The sequence below is a fragment of the Sminthopsis crassicaudata genome, chromosome 2 (assembly GCF_048593235.1).
Source record: "Sminthopsis crassicaudata isolate SCR6 chromosome 2, ASM4859323v1, whole genome shotgun sequence".
Classification (NCBI taxonomy): domain Eukaryota; kingdom Metazoa; phylum Chordata; class Mammalia; order Dasyuromorphia; family Dasyuridae; genus Sminthopsis; species Sminthopsis crassicaudata.
The window spans coordinates 637713493-637736591 of NC_133618.1; the positions used below are offsets into that span (position 1 = coordinate 637713493).

The 23099-nt window shown below is 33.8% G+C and overlaps 1 protein-coding gene across 3 annotated transcripts in view; it reads left to right on the forward strand.

The window, feature by feature from the left end:
- CTNNA3 (catenin alpha 3) overlaps positions 1–23099 on the forward strand; it is a 2038107-nt gene that overhangs the window by 1600042 nt on the left and 414966 nt on the right. For all 3 annotated transcript variants that reach the window (XM_074296610.1, XM_074296611.1, XM_074296612.1), the window contains one exon: positions 18366–18517. In XM_074296610.1, coding sequence (XP_074152711.1) covers positions 18366–18517 — 152 coding nt within the window. The remainder of the gene's footprint in view (positions 1–18365; positions 18518–23099) is intronic.

A 23099-nucleotide genomic window follows, 5' to 3' on the forward strand; every position in this document is an offset into this window, starting at 1 on the left:
GTATTGCTAGGGAAGGCATGTTGAGAAAAGACACCATAATGCATAGTAGTAGTAGAGTACTGGGTATTCACCCAGGAATAGGGAAGGCCAAGATTGGGAGATGGGTCTTTAAAAAGGAGATTACAGATAGTTTTCTTCCTGACAGTTTTCCTTTTATCAGCTGTGTATTTAGGACCATAATGGACCAGAGCCCAGGAGCTACATGCTTGTGACCAATAATATAATTGATGAGAAATCAAAATTTAAAAATTCTAATTTTATGAATTTCTTGTGAAGTATGTGTAGATATAGGGTAGGATGATTTTAATTAAACCCATAAACTCTAAATCCCTCATTTTATAATAAATAAATCAAGGAGCTATGATTGCATCAGAGTACAGATTATCTTCACCAACAGTTCATATGCCTGTCAACTGTAACTTTCATTTATCTTAGAAATCAATGGATCAATCAGAATACACTTATTATATGCCTAATATGTGCTTGAGAAACAAATACAATAAATGAAAGAATTCCTATTCTCAGTCATAACAGCTACCATTTAATAATGCTCTAAGATTTGCAAAATTATTTGTGTATGTTATCTCACTTAATATTCTCAATAGTCCTATGGGATGGATATTGTTATTAGCCCCATTTGATGGAGAAGCAAACTAAGACTGAAAGAGTCTTGAAAGAAGACTCTTAATTTGAAAGAAATTAAGGGACTTGTTCAAGGACAGAGCTACAAAATGTTTGAGTGAAGATTCAAATTCAGATCTTCTTGACTCCCAAGACCAGTGATCTCAAACCTCTGCTACCCAGAAGATCTTGACCCAAATCACATCTCTGCTTCTTACTAGCCATAAGAATTTGGGCCAGCTGTGCCTCAGTTTTTTAACTGTAAAATAGGCAGTTGTAATAGATGATATCCAAGATCCATTCTCACTTGAAATCTCGTCTCTGATCCTGTGATCCTTTGAAGTGGAAAAACTGGAAATCCTGAGGAGTTTGATGAAGTTCCATAATTTCCCTATGGAAATATAGCTAGTAATCTTCAGAAGCAGATTTGAACTCCTATCCTCATGACACCAAATCTGTAACTCTATCCACAGTACTATGGCATCTCAGATTAGAACAGCTAAAAAAAGTGAAAGCAATTGTAATTTTACTATATTTTTCTGCAAGGACAACAAGTTATTTTAAATATATACAAATATATATATATATGTATATATATATATATATATATATATATATATATATGATATTATAGCCAATTTTCAGAGAATACACCTTTTAAATTATGTATGTGTTTATACAAATGTGTGTATATGAATACATATGTATATATGCATACATACTTTCCTCCTTCCCTCAAAAGATTGTTAAGTCTTTGGAAACAGAGATTATTGTTCTAGATTTTAATCTTTGAATTTTCAGTACAACAAGCTACTTTACAAATACTCCAGGAATCTATAATTTCACCATCTTCAGTCATTTTCACAGTGACCATGTCACTTAGAGAACAACAATAAGTATTGAAGCTATGATTTAATTGACACAGAGAACTCACAGGTGAGAAAATTCCCTTTACCAATGCAGGTTAGCACCTTTTCTAAAACTTTTGATCTTAGAGTATCATTTGGTAGTCAATAAATGTCAGAGTTGTGATTTTTAACACAATTCTTCTTGACTTCAAGCTCTTCCTTCTGCTATTTCTGGATGATGATGATGGCAATTATGGCCATGATGGTGAGGATAGAAATAATTAATATATGTGACACTATATCTATATTTTCCTAGAGATACATAGAAAGATGAAACATTTTATAGCTAGGACATATCTATTAACATATCTATCTGTCTGTCTCTCTATTCATCTATATACAGAGAAAAAGAGACAGAAAGAGAGAAAAATATCATTTGATCTTCACAAAAAAATATGAATGATATATGATTTTATTCTCACTATACAGATATGGAAGCAAAACTAGCAAGTTTCCAAGAAAAGATGAGAACAGGAGATCTCCTTTAAGCCTGAGTTTGCTGCACTATCCATGATTCCAAGGTGTCTCTCATTGTTAGCTGTCTCAGAGAGTTGCTATGTCCTTGTGATTTATCACCTTGCAGGCAAGGGATAAAACTCTTAGAATTTTGCTATTTGTCATGGGACAACCAACATGTCTTCCATCCCTGGGTTCCTAGGCTTGGTGGAACCTACCAGAATTACTATTATTAAAATCTGCTGGCATTGCCTTGCAAAATCCAGGAGTACCCCTTCTTTGAGATTAATTATCAGGATAGTATTTAAGAAGAAATCTTATACTATATAATCACATAGCAGGTGCCCAATCAGATTGTTGAACATGAAAGGCAAATCTCTGCATATACAATATGGCTCAAATGTATGTGCTTAGCAAATTTCATTCAACCCTCATTAAATTATCACTGTATACCCAGCACAATACTGAGAAATGATAATTTATCTGTATGTTAGCATAGTTTCTTAGCATTGAGTTCCTCAGCTACAACAAACATTTTTAGAAATAAAAGAATAATTAGCAATATCTTGACCCTTGTTTTATTTATTGTAGAACAGACCAAAGACATAGAATGAAAATAACAAAATTCAGGCACATCATCTTATTTCTCATCATTGATCTTAATGAATCACAATTTTCTACTGGTTCACCAGCCAAATATATCATCTAAGCTGTTGAATATGTGAAATGAAGTTTTAAGTTATTAAGAAAAGCATCAGAGATCCATAAATTATACTCTTGAAATGGCTCAGAGCCTCAAAGTTGTTTTTTATAACAGTTAGTCAACAAACACTTATTAAGCTCTTACCATGTGTCAGCTAGGTATTATGTAGGCTGGAGCTTCACAGAAAGACAAAAACCTGATCCTTGGTCTCTAGTGGTTTATGTTCTAATGGAATAATAATCAAAAGCCACTGCTTATTTGAAGAAAAGTAAAATGAACACCTCAAAGGCAACCCATGAACTCCCATTTCAGTAACACTTTAAAGATGGCCAAGGTTGGCTGTTCTTCCAACAGCCCCTTTGTGGCAAGTAGTACAAATACTGTTTTCATCTTCATTTTTTAAAAAATGAAGAAAGTTCCAGAGATTTTGAACCAGTGGGAATTCTTAGTATAGGGACAGAATAGTTGAAAGAGATTTGGTAGCTATCTTCAATATTAGAAAAATAGTTATATTCAACTAAAATTTAGAGATTGAGGATAGAGCCAAGATGGGGGAATGAGAGCTAATGGGTTAGTCTTAGCTCCTTCAAATGCTGTCCCACAAATGAATTCTGATTGGGGAAAGCCAAGAAAAAGATAGGATAACTCATTATTTCCAGCTAAGGGGAACTTAGGAAGACAAAGACCTCTAGAGATGTTGAAATAGGACTAGGTGGGGAACTCAGTGTTGCAGAAGCAATTAGTGAAAGCAGTAGAAAGCTCTCTTGGTAGTAGCAGTATGAAGGAACAGCCCAGTACCCAAGGGTTGTAATGGACTGAATACCTTAGTGGAAAGAAATCCCAAGGGACCCTTATATTGGCACTGGGAGGAGGGATACGTGCTACCTGAGAGTTCTGCTCAGTTTTAGATCCACAGTTCCACAGGGAGATAAGTGGTCCTGGTACTGAGTAAAAAGAGACCCTACCTGTGTAAGAAGAAAAGAAGTCCAAAATTGGTAGCTGTATAACTCTGAACAGAATGGGAATTCTATTCTAACCATTAATCCAGCATGGAAGCTTAAAGTGGAATGAACCAGAGAGGGAAACCAAAAGCAAGGGAGAACCAGCAATTCCTTAACTCAAGACCTATAGAACCTACTAACAGAACAATTAACTAATTCAAAGACATTGTACGGAAACTCAACCACATATCAGCTAATATATCCAAATCTGGCAGAAAGAGAAAGAGGAATGCACTAGGAGACGGGGAAAGAGAGATGAAAAATAAGAAACTATCTCATAGCTGGGGTATGCAAAGAAGATTTTGGAGGACTGATGAGAGGAGTGGGTGATACTTGAACTTTCTTCTTATCTGAATTCATTCAAGGAGGGGGTAATTTACATAAAAGGGGGGTACATAAATTCATTTCATCCCCAAAGGAAATAGGAGGTCAAGGGATTATGAGGAAAGAATAGGGTGATAAGATTGCAGTCAGATTAAGAAAGGCTGTGGTCAGAAGGAACAACAAAAAAGGCTCTTAAAAAGGTGATAGGGTAAAAAGGAGAAGGATAAAGATAAGAAAATTGGATGAAGAGAAAAATGTAGCTAACTATCATAATTGTGAATGTGAATGGAATAAATGCACTCATAAAATGGAAGAAGAAAATAGAAAAAAAGAGAATCCAACAAATATGTTGTTTACAAGAAATGCATTTGAAACAGAAATATACAGCTCAGAGCTGATATGAGAGGTTGGGAACAAAATCTCTTGTGTCAAAATAAAGAAAATAAAAAGGAAAGGGTTGCCATAATAACCTCAGACAAAGTAAAAGCAAAAACAAAATAGACCTAATTAAAAGACACAATAGAGAAAACTACATTTTCCTGAAAGGTATCATAGACAATTAATACTGAGTATATTCACTAAATGCCAGAGCTTATAAATTAATGAAGTTAATTAGTTGGATATGTTATAGGGTGAAATAGTAAAATTTTAATAGGAGGGGACCTTAGTTTATCTTCTTACCCATTTAGATGAATCTAAACATAAATAGAAGAATGAAATTAATGTGGTGAATATAATTTTAGAAGTTAACTATAATTAACTTCTAGAGAACATTGAATGGAAATAGAGATGTGTATACCTATATTTTAGCTATGTTTTTCACCTACCCTAAAATTAACTATATCTTAGAGTACAAAACTTCACAAATAAATGAAGAAAGAAGTATTAAATACATAGTATTTCTGACCAAAATGCAATAAAATTGCATTTAACAAAAGCCCATTGAAACATAGATTAAAATTTAATTCATTTGGAGGACTAAAGAAATCTTGGAGATCATCTTGTCTAAGTTTCTCATTGTACTAAAATGTGGTACAGGAAGATCGACTAATTTGCCCAGGATTAAAGAGCTATTCAGTGGCATTCTGTTCATTCTGCAATGTGCTTCTCTGGAAGAGTGATTAGACTTTATTTAGTCTGACAAGGTAGAATCAAGCACATTTCTTTCTTTCTTTTTGCCTTTTTTCTTTCTTTTTATTTAAAGTAATATAAGCAGCTAATATTTAGGTGAATTTTTAAACAAAATGTTGCATATTTACTTATATGCAATATTTATAAATCTTATATAATAAATAATTATTTATGTATCTATATAGAAAATCTTAAATGTAGGTGACATCAGCACACATACATGTCAAACACATTTCTTTTTTTTTTTTTTTTTTCAAACACATTTCTAAGAAAGGTATTTGGCTTTCACAATAAGAAATAAAATAGAACAAAACTTTTAATAATTAGGACCATCCCTAAGTTGAATGGCAGTAACCTAAATGCTTTAAGAGACAGTGAATTTTCTTTCAATTGAGGTTTTTTAAGGCAAAGACTAGATAACTACTAGTTGGATATGATGAAGTTGGGGATTTCTTATTGGATTTGCATTAGCTAGATGTAGGCTGAAGTTACTGCCTAACACTAATATTCTTTGATTATATTACTAGCCTATAGATGCATAATTTATATGACAAAATCATATTTATAATAGGCCTCCTAATTCCAAGTAGAATATTTCTGTTACACAAAATGCCTTCTATACAACCCGTCTCTCCATAATTAAATGACTTTTCCCCTACACAAACATTAAATATCCATCTGAACAATTAAAGCCATCATTTAACTATTTATATTTACAAATTAATTTTAATACATAAAATATTATTGGAATTTCTTTTAGTTCCCCTTTCCCCCAAAAAGGATATTTTGCCATTTATTCAAACACATTTTCCCTTCATTATGATTTTAGTTCATGTGTATTCCATTATTCTGGTTCAGCTGTTGCTTTAAAAAAATGTCTGCCTGTGTTACTTTAAAAACTTATTTCCAGAATTTTTTATATTATTCACACTTCTAGATCTTAATGTATTCTAATAATCCACTAGATTAATATAACAATCTATTAGTTTATAAATATTTCCTTTTTATTGGACATTTGGTTGTTACAGTTTCATTCTTTTCTTTTTCGAATTATTTCAAATTACAATGTTATGAGATTGAACCTAATGTCTTGACACCTCCATGACAATTCCCTTTAAGGGATAGTTTTTAAAATCTATCTATGAAAAGTCTTGTTTTATGATCGAGGCCATTATGACAGCCTCCTCTTAAAAGATGCTATAAGTTTGTAGAACATTACAGAAAAACACTAACACTAACTTTTCCCCAAAAAATTTAGCAGTTTTTCTTCCATCAGCTTATTTCTTCCTGATAACAATCCCCCCCCCCAAAAAAAAAATGTTGCCCTGACCCTTATTTGCAAATTGATCAGCTCTAGAGAGGCCACTTGAACTGAGTCTAAGAAGTCCATTCTCAGAAGGGCACTTTGAAGCATATCCTTGTCTATAGTGGGAATACATTCCTGCTGAATGGACCTAGGGCTCTGTGTTTCCCAATGCAGAGCTGCCTGTATTTTAGTTTTACTTCATATTAGTATCTGTGCTTCAGGTGTATATGCAGGTTCTCTCTCTGTTCTCTTCCCTTCACCATCTACCCAATACTTTCAATAATGCTTTGCTTGAACTGACTCCCATTGCTTTCCATGTTATTTTTATCACTTGAACATATTAAGGAGTTTTTTCTGACATCTCTGGCTGGTCCACAGGCTTTTCCTGAGAAATAAACTGGGTGCCCAGATGTAAATTTTACCTGTTTACAGCCACACCAGAGAATGCACTCTAAATCCAGTTATGGAAAACAAAGGAAAAAGAGATCTTTGTATCTATCCATAAGGAACTCCCTTGTTTTAGAAGACTGTCACAAAATATATACACATAATGCTGTGCAGATTGTTGAACAGTTCTTTTTTTGTCTGTCGGTCTCTGTTTCTCTCTGTCTCTGTGTCTGTCTGTCTCTCTTTCTCTTTCTCCCTCCTTCCCTCCTTACTTGGCAGTGAGGCTAATATTCCAAATCTGACACTCACTCATAGTGTTATCATAGATAAGCACTCACTTCTGTGGACCTCAATATCTTCACCTATAGGAAGGGAGTTCCATAAGGCCAGTAATAGGATCCTAACTCCACACATTTGGAAGACACTCAAGAAAGCACTTGTAAGGAAACGATCAAGGAAAGCTTGAATGAGTAGCTGAAAGTCACTTATGCTTGGCAGTTCTGGACCTTGAATTCAGAACCTCAGATTGACATTTCTAGGATCTTTTTTTTTTTTTTTTTTTTTTTTTTTTTTTTTACTGTGCTCCACTGCTTGCAGGCTATAAAATGTAAACATTGTAAAGTGTTTTTTATGCCTTCAGTTTACCTATAAATGTTAAGTATTAACTTTATTGTGGATCTCAAAGTAGGCCCCTTTGACATCCCTGAATCAATACATGGAGCGTTAGACTTGGAATCATGAAGACTTGAGCTCATAGCTTGGATAAGGCACAGATTCGCAAAATAAAGGATTAATTTGTTGAAAAGGACTTTTGAAACGGGAACTCTTTAATTCTTAAGACAACATATTCCAATTTGGATCGCTCAAAATATTAGGAAGTTGCCCCACTTCCCAATCAAACTTTACATTGATCTCATATCGCTTTCCCATATGCTGACCATTTTACAACTTGAAGATAGATTACTTTTAATTCTTTATTTTTTTTTGAGTAAAACTGTCTAGCTTCTCCTTCTCTTTCTCATATGGCAGAGACTTCAGACCCTTCACTTGCTGCCTCTCTGGACATTCTAAGGTTATCAGTGTCTTTATTTAACTGTGGAATTCAGAATTGCAAATCATCCTGCAGAAAGATCTATTGAGGCCTCAATTGAATGAGAGGAACACTTCCTTTTCCTGGAAGCTCTGTTCATTCTAAGGCAGCCCAAGCACACATTATGTTTTGTGAATGTCATATCATATTACTGGTTCACTCATATTTAAGCTTAAAGGCCATAAAAGCATCCAAATCATTTTCTGAATAACTACCATCTTTCTTTATCTAATCCTTGTGAGGTTGACCTGAGTGGATGATTTTACATTTCTTCTTATTGAATTCCATCTTATTCAAATCAGCCCATGCTCTAACATGTCAAGATTCTTTCGGATTTTGAGTGTAATTCAAGGTGTTCCAACTTTGTGCCATCTGCAAATTTCATGAACATATTATCTATGCCTATTTAAATCACAGGTTAAAAAATCAGTCAAGTTCAACAAATTTCCATAATATTCCACTGAAGACCTTCAGTCAAATTGAAATTGAACTATTATTCTCTCTGACTCCATCCAGGCATTTGAATGTATTATTATCTAATCCATATCTCTCTATCTTTTCTCAAAATACAGTTTATCAAAAGATCTAGGAAAATCTTGGTAAATTATGTGCTCATCATTATTCTGCTCTATAATTTGTTTACTTTATTTGAAAAAAAAAGTAAATGGTATTGCTCTGTATTTGGTTAAGAAAGACTTGGTTACTCTTTGAAGTTGTCAATCCCATTTCCATATGTTAATCCACCATCTTCTCCCCCTCCCCCAGGCAATTGGGGTTAAGTGACTTGCTCAAGGTCACATAGTTAGGAAGTTAAGTGTCTGAGACCAGATTTCAACTCAGGTCCTCTCTATTTCAGGGCTGATGCTCTATCCACTGTGCCACCTAGCTGCCCCTCCACCATCTCTTTAATTCTATTTGCTAGAATTCTCCTGTGAATTTAAACCACAATTCCTGTTCTAGAATTTCTGATTACTTTCCTATTTTTAAAAGGAGACATTTGTTCTTTCCCAATCTTATGTTATGTTTTCTGTTTGCCATGGATTTTCAAATATCCTTGACGATTCCAATAGTCTTGGAATAGAAAATGCCAGAGAGAGAACTAAGGAGAGTGATAATGGATCAAAGTATAGTATTTTCACCTTTTTGTTTCTGTTTTTTGTTTTTTTTTCCTTGTGTGTGTATGTATGTGTGTGTGTGTGTGTGTGTGTGTGTGTGTGTGTGTGTGTGTTTCTTTTTTACTTTTGGTCTCATTTTTCTTGTATAACATGACAAATACAAAGATATGTTTTTAAAAAATTGCCCATTTAACCTAAATTAATTGGTTTTGCTCTCTTAGGGAAGGGGAAGGAAGGGAGAAAATTTAGAATACAAAGTTTTACAAAATTTGTGTTGAAAACATAAATTTGAAAAAAATAAAATACTATTGAAACAAACAAACAAAAAAAATCCTGAAAGTAGCCAGCATCACATATGCTATTGCATCTTATAAAACCCAAGGATTAAATTCATATGGACATAGTACATCAACTTCTCATTATTTCCTTACTTTTCTGGAATATGTCCTTTTAGTTATTTTTATTCTGTTTTTGTCAATGTAAAGAAAATTTTGCTTTTGTAAAGAAAATACAAACAAAATTAGGAAGTTTTAGCTGTAGAAGTCTGAATAAATCATTTAACCCCTGCAAGCCTCAGTTCCCTTATTTGTAAAGTGTCAATAATAATGGTACCCAGCCAAAAATGTTGTTGAAAATAGACCTAGTTAATACATATATATCCTTAGTAAACTTTATTATATTGTTGCTATTATATCATTATTGAAAATTATGCCTTTTATGTTTCCCTATGTGAAGGGTTATTAATGTTTTTGTGATAGTCTAATAAAACTTATGGTCTCCTCAGAATAATGTTTTCCAATAATTGAACGAAATGTGAGATTTCATTTAGAGTTTGGTGAAAATAAAGATTCAGTTATTTCCTATCCAAGCTTATTATCTCCCTGAAATCTATGTACTGACATGTTACGGCCCATAAGAACTCCTGATCTATATCCTATTGATTCTAATGGATTTGTTTTAGACCCTGGAGGATCATTCCCATTAAATGGACTTCTATCATCTATTGAACATTGCATTCTCTTGAGCTAAGTAAAATCTGATAAAAGCAGCAATTTTTTCTCAATGAACAATCATTAGCTAATAAATGTCCCTCATTCTGTCTTTACATGAGCCTTTAAAAGAGAAGGAAACACAAATGCCCATAGCTCCTCTGATCCTGAGAATTCAGGCGAAGACTCACCCAGATTTGCTGCTGAGGTTAATGAAATGCCAAATGTATTTCATACCAGCTAAGAATAGCCCATTTAGACTGGGAAAATGGAGTAAGTTGCCATTTCCATCTGCACTCCAGAAATTAAGCTTTGGCATCTAAAGGGCTCTATTTTAATTGGAGCTAATATTAGTTTATTATTGAAAGGAACCACAGAGGAATTAAAATGAGGACAAGCAGCAGTTGTGGAGAGGTAGAGTTGTATCTGGTTTAAGATACTGTAATTTATTGTCATATTCTCGTGCGTGACAGTAATAACCAGACCTTTCCATAATTAGGGATTTCTCCCAAATATGCCAAAGGATGCTGATAGCAAGCAGCTTGCTTACTACTATAGACCCGAATGTCAAAAACATTTTAAGGAAAGAAAACATTGACTGGAAGAGATGTTTGCTGTATTTTGCTGACATTTTGGGATGACTTCAATACCAATTGGCTCATCAGATTGTAACGTCCTAGATTTAGAGTTTGAAAGAACCTCAGAGGCCACTTATTTCAAAAAAGAATGTTAAGGAAGGTTTTGGAGTGGGAGTACATTCGATCTGCAGTTCCCAGTTCTGCTTACTTAGGACATCATCAAGATTCTGACATTGTGTGCATTAGTTTGGACAAATCAGTTCTCATTTCTGTGCCTCAGTTTCCTTCCTCATTTAAATACTCACATGTATGTTGAAAATTATGCAGGAGGTATATTGTAGTGATTAGAAAGCTAGCTGAAGCATTAGAAAGGCTAGCGGTTCAAACCTTTCCCCTTATACATGCCACCTGGTTTTTCTTTAAGCTTATTAGATGTAGAGTTGTTGCTAATCTGTGTTAGAGGATGTTTCTTCTGCCCCCAGAACACTTAGTTTAATTTCTAGTACATAGTAGGCACTTAATAATTGTTTATTGTTTAGATGGAACACCCTGGATTAATAAAGTTATAGATCTTGATCCTATCACACCAAGACCCAACCACATAGATGTTGATCTCATTCCTAGGAAGGCTTGTCCTTTAGGTAAGGGTCAGGGCAATGTTGGAATGGAGGAAAAGTTTTTTCAGCTCAGACTATGAAAAGGAAAGAAATTCTATTTCTATCTGAAATGAAACAATCAAGTACCATACCAGTTACCTTATAACCAAATTGTATTAAAAAAAAAAAAAAAAAGATAAAAAAAAATTGTACATGAAGGTTTTGGGTGACATGAACCATGTTCTCAGGTAATCTAGCTTATGTCATTGAAAGAGGTTTCCACAAGAGAATTATCTATACCATTAAAATCACAAATCTGAACTGTGCTATCCCCCCCCAAATCAATTTAAAATTAAAATCAGATATGAACACCCATTTTTAAAATTTGTTCAGCTGTGTTTGCCATTTGAGTTTTTTGGAATTTGCCAGATTTCCCCTTCATAAATTCTACCTTCTGGGGCAACTAGATGGCACAATGAATAAGGCTCAAATCCTAGAGTCATGAGACCTGATTTCAAATACAACTTCAGATACTTAATTTGAAGCAAAAAATAAATAAATAGAAATGAAAATAAACCAATAAAAATTTAATGAATTCTACATTCTATACAAACTCTGCTGTGTGCTATCTGTATTCTGGTGTTCATTTTTTCTTGTCTCCATTCTTGAAGTCTCATCCTACAATATTCATCTGTAAAGGGCTAGAACTAAGCAATGCACTTGGATAATGAAGCACGTGAGACTAAGTGCCAATTGGACAGTTCCCTATTAACTTGTTTGAAGGTTGACCCTCCCCAGCTGTTCTGTGCTGACTTGATTGGTGGGACAAAGAGGGAGAAGTGACGTGTGTGGGAGGAAGAAGAATTGAGACACAGAAGCTGACTCAGTCTCTCCTAGCCTTTGAGGGAGGAAGGTGTGTGTGAGGTTGCTAGGCCTAACCCCCTGACCTTGACTGTAAAAGATCAAGAATAAAGACGTTTAGTGATCCTGACTCCAGCTGGTTTCTGGGAAGACAGAGTTCCAGCATTCATCCTCATCTGTTAATATCACTTTCTATGTTTTATTTCTTTTGCCATCCCACTGAATAAGCTGCCTTTTCCATTATACACTCATGATTTCTAACCCCATCAGCAGATGTTTTTGAGTTCTGTATGATACTTTATGAGCCCATTTGATATTTTCTTGGCCTAGATACTGAATTGGTTTACCATTTTCTTCCCCAGCTCATTTTATAAATGAGTAAACTGAGACAAATAGGATTAAGTGACTTATCTAGGATCACAAAAGTAATAAATGTCTGACACTGAAATTGAACTCAGGAAGATGAGACTGACTCAAGACCAGTCACTGAATCTACTATGTTACCTAGCTACCTCTAATCTCATCACTCTGATTATAACTTGTTTTGATTGACACTATCTCTCTCACTCCTCTCTCCCATCTTTTTGCAGTGTTGGGAAATGGTGGTGGAATACCCAAATTTTCCCCACACCTTGCTTTTTAGAGAGCAGAAGCTAGACTTTGTTCACTCTTCATTGCATATGCTGCCCTGACTTCAGCCACACACAGAACAACATATCTCCATGTCTAGTTCCCCTAGTGTCTCCCACCCCTTTCCTGCCTCCCTGCCTACACCATTAGATAGGAAACTTCTTGAGTCTTACTTTGTATTAATTCTGTCCTCTGCCCTTGGTACCATGCCTGGCATGTAATAGGTGCTTAATAAGCAAAGTTCTATATAAGATCTATATCATTAATTTACAGATTATTAAAATATAAGTTATATATGTATAAGGTTTTATGTGTGAATGACTGAACAGATGAATATATATATATATAATTTATTAAGCACTTATTATATGAACAACACTGTGATAAACATAGGGGTTACAAAGAGAAAAATCAGACAGTCTCTATTCTCAATGAGCTCACATTCTAAAGCCTCAGCCATAAATCAGACAGAAAAGTCCCACAGTCTTTAGAGAGTAGCATCAAAGTGGTTGGGGACATCTCTTTAAATTTCTAATAGTCCTTAGAGTACAACATGAAAGCATAGGGGAACTCTTTTAATATTTCTGCCAACATCAATTGCTGATGTAGAACTATTCGATGGTGCCCAAGGACCCTGGTGATAAGAATTTCCCAAGCTCAGTCTTTGGTAGTTATAGTTTGAATACCTGCAGAAGCCATTGCCAGGCTCCTTCTGTACATGGATGAAAGCTGAAGGCCATGAGCCATGCTTCTCCTAAGTATCTTAAATCTATGTTTCCGGGATATATAACAGTCAGGATTTCAGGGAAAATACTGACTACGGTAGCCATGATGAGGCTCATCCATGCTGCCTCATAGATTCTCTTATAAATGCCCTGCTACTTAAGGCAGCATGATATATGTAGGACAGTTGACTAGTAATTGGAAGAATTACTCCACAGGAGCCATTTCCTTGGTTGATGACTATTGAGCTACAAACGAGACTGGTCATTTTAATCTAAGTAAGAGTATTCCGAGTGATCCCATACCTATCTGCCTTGTTGGTGGCAGTTTATCATTAGTCATTTCTGGTGGTAGATAATCCCTTCTCTTCAGTAATTTCCCTCTTTGATAATGACATTAGAGGCTGGATTGAAAACAGGTTTAATGATGTTTGGAAGACTTATTCCCAAGATGTTTAGCCTCAGAGTCATGTGATGAGATACAGTGGTCAATCAATGTGGTGATGGTGGTTTGCTTGTTTTTATGTCTGTATATTTGTTTGTAGGGATATATAGATATAGCAATATAGTATATAAAAATATTATGTATATAATTCAAATATATCCATACATTATATATCTATCATCCCTCCATATCTGTATATTATTTAGATTTTGCTCAATGTGAACAAAATATGTGTTAACCATCCATACACACATATATAATATAATATTTTAATATATAAAATTCTTATATATGTGTTATATATATATATATATGTACATGGATATATATATATGTACACGGATATATATATATATATATAATGTATAAAGGCACTAAAAAAGACCATAATAAATAATATGAGCCATACATATATGTTTATCCTGTATATAAATATTGGTGGATATATACATATCTATGCATGTGTATACATACATACATGTGTGAAATACACACACAGGAATGTATGTATTCACATATGCATACACTTATATGTATGAATAGATATATATGTGTATATACATATACATAGCTATATACACATATACACACATTGATATGGGTACATAACACACATATATGTACATATTCACATGTGCACACACATGTATGTTGTAGTACACATGCATACATTTATGTGTATTGCATATTTGTGCATATGTATGGATATATATGTATAATGAATGCATATACTGTGCAGTCACCTTTGTGTGTATATATGTGTATATATAAACACCTATATGTGCATATTTATATTTATATACATGCATACACATATATACTATATAAATGTGTATGTATTTCTAGGCATCCATATAATTAAATGCCCTTATTTATGTATATAAATTAATGGCAATTAATTTAGGAAATAATAAATTAGTAGTTCACTGAAATATGATTAAATATTGATATTTATATTAATACTAATTAATAAATAATAATTTATATTTAAAAATAATTTTATAACTACAAATCCTTTTAAATACATTATTTAATTTCATTCTTATAATAACCCTATGACACAAGCTATACAAGGTCCAAGTAACTACAAAGTTGAAGCTTTTGACCTTGAAGCCAGTTGTCTAAACTCATATCTAATAGATAGGGGAAAAAAGTGTGTGCAAGATTAAGGATTTTTTTTTTCACAGAAGCAAAATATAATGTCAATAATATAGACATTTTTAGACTGTAATTCTATGGTATAATGAAATGAGTTTGAAAATAACCAATTAAAATGCACTTCCTATGAAGATTTTGAATGGGAACCTTTAAAAAATTCTGTACTTTGTCAGGATTTTCCTTGGCTGCAATTACTTACACTTCAAAAATTCAAATTCTTTATTTGTGAAAACTTTCACTAAGGATTTCTTTGGCCCTATGCCATCCATATCTCTTAATTATAAGAGTTTTGCTGACATTAGTGGTAAGAGTGGGGGGGGGGAGGAATTAAAATATAAGGAAAACAAAAGTATGTCTGTTTAATACTATACTTTAAATATCTTATTATGTCCTTTACATTTTAGATTAAATGACAATATATCTCATTTAATCTTCACCAGAACCGTCCAAGATAACAACTACAATCATTACTATTGCCATTTTACTTATGAGAAAACCAAATCTTAAAGCAATTAAATGACTTACCCAAGATAGTATAGATGAGTGGCCAAAGAAGTGTTTAAACCCAGTTCCCTTCTACCTTAACGTTCTCATTCTTTCTATATACCCTTTCTTCCCTGTCTTTCCCCACTGGCCCCATATTTGTTGTATTGTTTTTGTTTTTGTTTTTGTTTTTTCTTTTCCTAAGCAGAGCAACCTATCAAAGACACTTTTCCTACTGAAATTTAGGAATCAGGGATTACTGATTTGGGATGTCCCATCTCTTTTCAATAACATATATCACAAATAAGCTACAGAGAGAATATTGGGAAATAGCTTGAATATCAGATAATGTGGGGTTTACCGGGGGTAGCCTAGCAAGTAAATTTCAAAGAAGTAACTAAACTTAGGGTATTTTATTTCAAAACTAATACTGTTTCCACTAAACCAAAGTGCTTCAAACAGATTAAGAGGAAGATGACATTTATAGTTTTTATAAAGATTTATCAAGCTTTTATATGTTTCTTTTATTATATCTTTACAACAACTTTGTAAGGCAGATGGTATCATTGTCATGACCATTTCAGAGATTAAAAACCTTAACCTGAACACATTGTTATGTGTTCAAGATTACATTGCTAATGAGTGTCTGAGGAAAGATTTTTACTTAGATCTTCTTAACTCAAAATCTAATTATCTACTTATGCCTCTACCAAGCTTATGAACCATTCATGTATGAGTTCAAATATTTTATTTCTTTGTATTCTCCATAAGGCCTAGCTCACTGTAGAATAATAATAGAGATTAGTGATTGTAATATTCTCTTCTCTAAATTGTAATCGTTCTGTGGGTGCAGGTTTCTTGAGGGGCATCTGGGAGCAGTCTTCATTTCAGTTCAGTGTAATCACTCCAAATGCAGCCAGGAGTTAAAGTCCAAATCCTTTATTGTCTCTTTCCAAATCTTATCTCCTTTACTTGGGGCTCAGCTATTTTTCTGAAGGTCTTCCTCTCTCCTTGGTTCCCAAGAACTCTTGTCCAAATGTCTCCAGCCAGCACAAAGGTGGAAGTGGGAATGAATCAGACTCCTTCTCCAATAGTGTGGGATTGTGGGTTTCCCGGAAGTCAATCCTAGTTGTGAATCTCCCAAAGTCCTCTCCTAAAGTTCTCCCAAAAGTCCCGAGAGCTTCTTGCTTATATATTTCATACTGAGTATACATCAATCATTTCATCACTAGAAAACTATTATTTGTTGTAGGATTAAATCAATGCTAAATTAGATTTAACCATTGTTTCCTCAATTCCACTCAGTACCTTGTTTCAAGTTCTGGCCCATAACATCTCCTTGTAGGATCAGATCCAGATAATTATCATCTCTATTCATTCCAGTGACTTAGCACCCTGTAAGAATCCTAACAAGTGATTATCTCTTCAGTATGAGGTGCAAGGATGTATAGTCCAGAGGGGTGATGCAGAGATGTATATACAATGGGATGAAAAATAGACATTGTGCTGAATGACATGGACAAATGGCTCCCTCTAACTTTCTGCCAAAATCTCTCTCTTACTTAACTTTTGTCTTGACAGAATGAGATTTCAGATGAAAATATTTCATTTCTTTGTAGCCTTTCAATATTTCTAGGATCTTTGACATTAGTAGTCTCTAACTTAACAGAGATTAAGTGATTTTTCAGGGTTACCTAGTCCAGACATGTTAATTTTAATCTAGTTGTTCTCAACTTCATGTTTAGCATTCTATCTGTTCAATTTTACTGTTTCTCTTTCCTAAATTTTAAACATACATATACACACTAATGCACAAATATGTATGAAATATCTATATACACATATACATTTTTGTTGTTGTTTAATCCTTTTTTAATCATGTCTGATTTTTCATGTCCCTATTTAAGTTTTCCTTGGCAAAGATACTGGACTAATGTGCACATTTTTTTTCCCCTGAGGTTGGGGTTAAGTGACTTGTCCAGGGTCACACAGCTAGGAAGTATTAAATGAGACCAGATTTGAACTCGGGTCCTCCTGAATTCAGGGCTGGTGCTCTATCCACTGTGACACCTAGCTACCCCTTAAAGTGTACATTTTTTTTTTATCTAGGTCCTTTTATAGATGGAGAAACTGAGACAAAAAGGGTTAAATGACTTGTTCAGGTTCATATAGCTTGTAAGTGTCAGGTCAAATTTGAATTGAGGAATATGAGTCTTTCTGATTCCAAGTTTGTCACTCTTATCTACTACACCACCTAGCTCTGAGTGTGTACATATGGAATATATACACATACACAGATAGATAGACAGGAAGACAGACACATATATGCATATATGTATGTATATATATATATATATATAGATAGATAGATATAGATATTAATCTATATCTATAAATATCTGTTTTATATCTATCTATATGATATATACAGAGATCCATAATATATATTCCCATATCTTATGGATCTATCTTTTTATATATACTTATCAGCATATACATATATATTATAGAGATATATACATATCTATGGTATACATCTAAATATACAATTATCTATGAAATGCATATATCTATAGATAGGTATATACATACAGCATATATAGATAGAGATATATAAAGTATACTAATATAGTTGTACATAACACATATATAACTATATATAGGCATATACACATATAATTATACATCCATATATAACTATAATCATATACAAACAAATTTATGTGTATTTTTCAATTAAGTTCAAGTTTTAAATATTTTAGTATTATTTAGTGGAGATGATATGATAATTTCAAAGATTTTCTTCTTGCCATCAAGCTAAAGGGATTAATCATTTCTCCCTTTTGTGTTTATTTCTACAGCAATCCCAGAGTTCATCACTCAAGTCAACATTGCCTTGGAAGCCCTCAACATGAATGCCATGCATCAATTTGATGATAGCCAGTTTGTGGATGCCTCTAAAAAGGTCTATGACTCAATCCATGATATCCGCTGTGCTGTCATGATGATCAGGGTGAGTGGACTTTAATTTTTATTGAAATATTCTTATCAGTTACCCTCTGGCCTTCAGTGATATCACTTATGATAATTGACTGACAAATTCTCTTGTATACTAGAATATGAACTGACACAATGGCATGTGACAGAAGAGAAATAAATTCAGATTTTGTCCCTCACTGATACTATCGACTATGGATTGTGTAGAATTCGAGGAGGGAGTCAATGAATCTTGACTCCAAGTACTTTCCTTTTTTTGTTCTTTTAAATGGAAGCCTTATCTTGAATCACTACTATAAGATGCTGTTTTACTATTATCCCTGCTATTAATATGTGTGCTTATTTTATGACTTTCTTCCTATTCCTCATGCTTAGTATTATTCCAAGGATATACAATAAATCCATATTGCTTCATCTGTTCATTGATTGGTGGATAGTGTCAGCCTACTATGGAAATAGAACTCTAGGAAAAAGGTTAGATTTTCTGATACTTTAACAATCCCATGAACTTTCCTTTTTGGAGAATTAGGGTCCACTCAGTAGAGAGTTATAGTTCTGGAGCTCTCCATATATCCCAGAGAAGAAGGGATGACCAGCAAAAGGAAGAATGTCTGTCTTAACTGGTGATGGTGCTATTCTTGAGCCCTTTGTATTTTTAAATAAATTTGGCCTCAGAACTTACAGAGTATCTAAAAATCATCTTTCCCAATACCCAAATAGGAGTCAGATATAGAAGTTTTTAGCTAATATCCAGGAGAGGAATAGAGGAATACAGACTCCCTCCCCATCTTTATTTATTTATTTATTTATTTTGGGTGAAGATCCATGAATGAGTCTGGTTTGTGTAAACTTTGGTTTTGAGCCACATAGGTAATGATTCCAGCATATTTATTTGTATAAATTGGGACCTTGAGGCCCTAGAAAACTTTAGTGCTTTATCCAAGATTGCAGGAAGCTCAAGAGTCAGAGCCAGAAATCGAATCCTTGCCCTCTTGTTTCATGATTGGTATTGTTTCCACTACATAACATTATGCATTTTCTTTGTCTTATGCTTGTAAGCCATGATTGAGGTCTCCTTTTCATTCTGGCCTTTATCCTTAATCTTAAAAACTAGTCATTTCTCCTGCTAATCTGTGATGCCCAACTAGCCATATATGCTAAATGTAGTTCAGTTATAGTATTATAGCTATATAGCTATCTCTATGTAGCAATGGATTATGATCATCTTTGTTTGGAATACAAAGCTTCTTTTAAAATTTGTTTTATTAAAAAAAAAACAGAACAAAAAAGCAAAACAGAAAACAAAGACAAAATAAAATAAAACCAAACAAAAGAGAACATTGTCATGTGCTCAGCAGAACATCAGGGAGGAATCAAAATATATAACAGTAAATTACCAGATCAAGAAAAAAATATATATATATATTTATAGTAGAAATTATATTCATGAGTGTCCATCTTTTCACTTCTTTTAATAAAGTAAGAGATCACATCACTTTTTTTTAACTGTCTCAAGTACTTTTGACTGAGACTGAGCATACATTCCACTAAAACCTTTTCAAATAAATTGCTTTCTAGACATTTCCTCCTTCAATATGGGAACTTTTAGATTCACGTGTTTTTAAATGTTCTGATAATTACATTTAATATAATTAGAATACCTTAAATCTTTTTTTAAATGGTGTTAATACACTTAAATAGTTAAATAGTGTTAAAACACTATTCTGAGAAGTGGTCCATAGAGTTTGCCAGACTGACAAGGATTTAAAAATGATTTGAAAATATACCAGCCCCTCTCTTCTAGGAGTAAAAGTTACAAAACATTGGTAAAGGAAATTCCTTCCTGGGAGTTTTCTATACTTTTGAAATCATAGGTCTGATGGAAAGTAGAATATACTTTCCTGCATCTAAAATGATCCTTCATGGCCACATATTTTTTCTGTTAAGTACAGTCAAGTATGTGGTAGTTTGAAAATTTATCAAATTTTATAAACACAGGTTCACATCTCTCTTTAATGTTTCTTTTCATCATCAAAGCAAATACCAGCAATTCTGTTTACACAGACATCCTCTGAAATATGCTTTAATAATACTGATATCTCAGCTGGAATATGTGTCTGAGCTCGGAAACAATGGTGCTTCTGAAGCATCTTCATTATAGTTCCAAAAGAGTTTTACTTGTTGAATATTTAGAGATGTACTCTGCCGTTAATGCTCATAAATGTTAGGGTTTACCATAAGGAGAGTTAACTGCATGCTGAAGAATAGAATTTATGAAAAAATGACATGCAGTTATATGAGACCTGAAGTAAGGCTAAACAGAATGGGTTGTTGCACAAATAGGAAAAGGGATCTGAAATCAAAAAGAGAAACATACGTTACTCTGTTGGATCATTGCTTACTTAGGAGGATAGTTGTGGAAACACATGGGGTGATATATTTAAAGCTAGAAAGAACTTTAGAGGCCATTGAGGCGGCCTTTCTAATTTTGCAGGTAAGAAAACCAAGTGTCAGGCAGGTTAAATGATTTACTCATGATCACACTTTCTATATTGCACCATGATGAGTCCATTCAATTTGATTCTGGGTAAACAAGACCTAAATTTGATCTTTCTGAATTTCCTTGGGAAATGTACCATATCCTCCTTGAAATAAGGGACTGTTTCACATTGTATTTGCTTGTTTTGTACCTTGGACAATACCTGGCAAATAGTCACTTAATTCATTACCGATAGATCAATTAATAGATTTCTTTGAATGCCATATAACACTTGTTTCAAAAGGTGCTTGCTCTGAAGAACAGGGTACAACAAACTTAGCAGATGTCTTATGCCACTATTGTGTCATCAATTTGGATTTTGACACAAAAATAAAGTTTGAAAAGGGAAGAGTAGAAGGACTTGAAAAGTTTGAAAACATTCCAGTTTCATGGAAAATTCACTGCATTTGAAGACAGTACACCTGCATTTAAATGCTAGTTTTGACATAGTTTATATATATGATATTATGTGAGACACTCTTCTCTGAATCTCAGTTTCCTCCTTTGTAAAATCAGAGGATAATACCAGATGTTCACTTATACTTCATGTAAGTCTAAAGCCTATTTTACAATATGTAGTGATGGTTGGTGATTCCTTTGCAAATAAGTTAAAAGATGGCCACTTTTACAATTTACATAATCAATAGAGACCTGCTGTATAGTTTTGGATACCAGATACATTGAAAAGTTAGAATAGATCAATTTTGTTTTGAACTTATTAAAAACCATGCTACAGAAGGATAAAGGTTTAAAGTGGGAATATTTAGTTTGACAAAAAAAACAATTTTGAATACATTGAAGCCTTTTATTAAGTGTTTGAATATCACATGGAAGAACAATTAAATTTATTCTGATTGACTCAAGAGCATAGAATGTGAATGAACAATACAGTGAAAGACTGGATGTATGGGGAACAATAACAACTAATTCCTAATACTTGAAGCTATCCCTAAGTTGCATGGACTGCCTTCGGGGAATGTGACTTCTCTGTCCTTGGAAAATAATCAAACTGAGATTGGACAAGTAGTTTTTAAGACTGTAGTAGGGGGGAGTCTTGTTCAGGTACCTGTTAGACTGGATGGCCTCTAAGGCCTCTTTCATGTCTGTAATTGTGTTATCCCATGATGTCTTTTGAGCCTTCGTGTACCAATAAAACAAAACAAAACAAAACAAAATAAAATCAAAGTGTGAAGGTGAAGTTAAGCCTCTGAGCCTCGCAGGTGTGATCAGATGAATTTTGGATTTTTATGACTCCTGGCCACAACTTGTGCCCTCAGGGGTCAGTTATAAAAAGAGACTAAGAGGGCTAGGGAGCTCATAACCTGTTTAAGAGGACAAGCTAGCTAAGAAATTATTTGTTTGCTGTGAATGCCAGGAGCAGTGGGTGAAATGACTTGTTCTTGAAGTTTAGCAGAGAAGTTTAGCAAGAAGCAGCAAGGGTAACTCTTCAATCTTCCTAACAAAAGTCACTGGGCTGAACATTGAGTTCTTATTTTGTTTTGTTTGTTTGTTTTTTAATAGCATTTTATTTTTAACATTCACCTTTGTAAAACTTGTGTTTCAACTTTTTTCTCTCTTCCCCTCTTACAACTCCCCAAAAGGCAATCCTATGTAAGTTAAACACATGCAATTGTACATGAGTTCAATTTTCATCTTTCCTAAATTGATTAAAATGTTTTTTATATAAAACTTCACACCTTCCTGATTCCTATTCCTCTTTTTGACTGGAAATCCCATCATCATGTCAAATTAAACTTGTCCAAAATGGAACTTGTTATCTCTCTCCCTAGACCTTCCCACCTTTCACGATGCAGTGACGGACATCAAAATTGTTTTCGTCACTCAAGTTCACAACCTTATAGTCCTCAGCTTTTTCAGTCCCTTTGCTTCCCCATGTCTAATGAGTTGCTGACACCCTTACTTCTCTCCTATCCCTTATTTCTCTTCACACACAACCACCCTAATTACTCCTCCCATCATCTCCCAATTAAACTATTGTGATTATCTCTTAACTGGTCTTCCTTTATAGAATTTCTTCTCCCTCTAATCCATTCTAGTA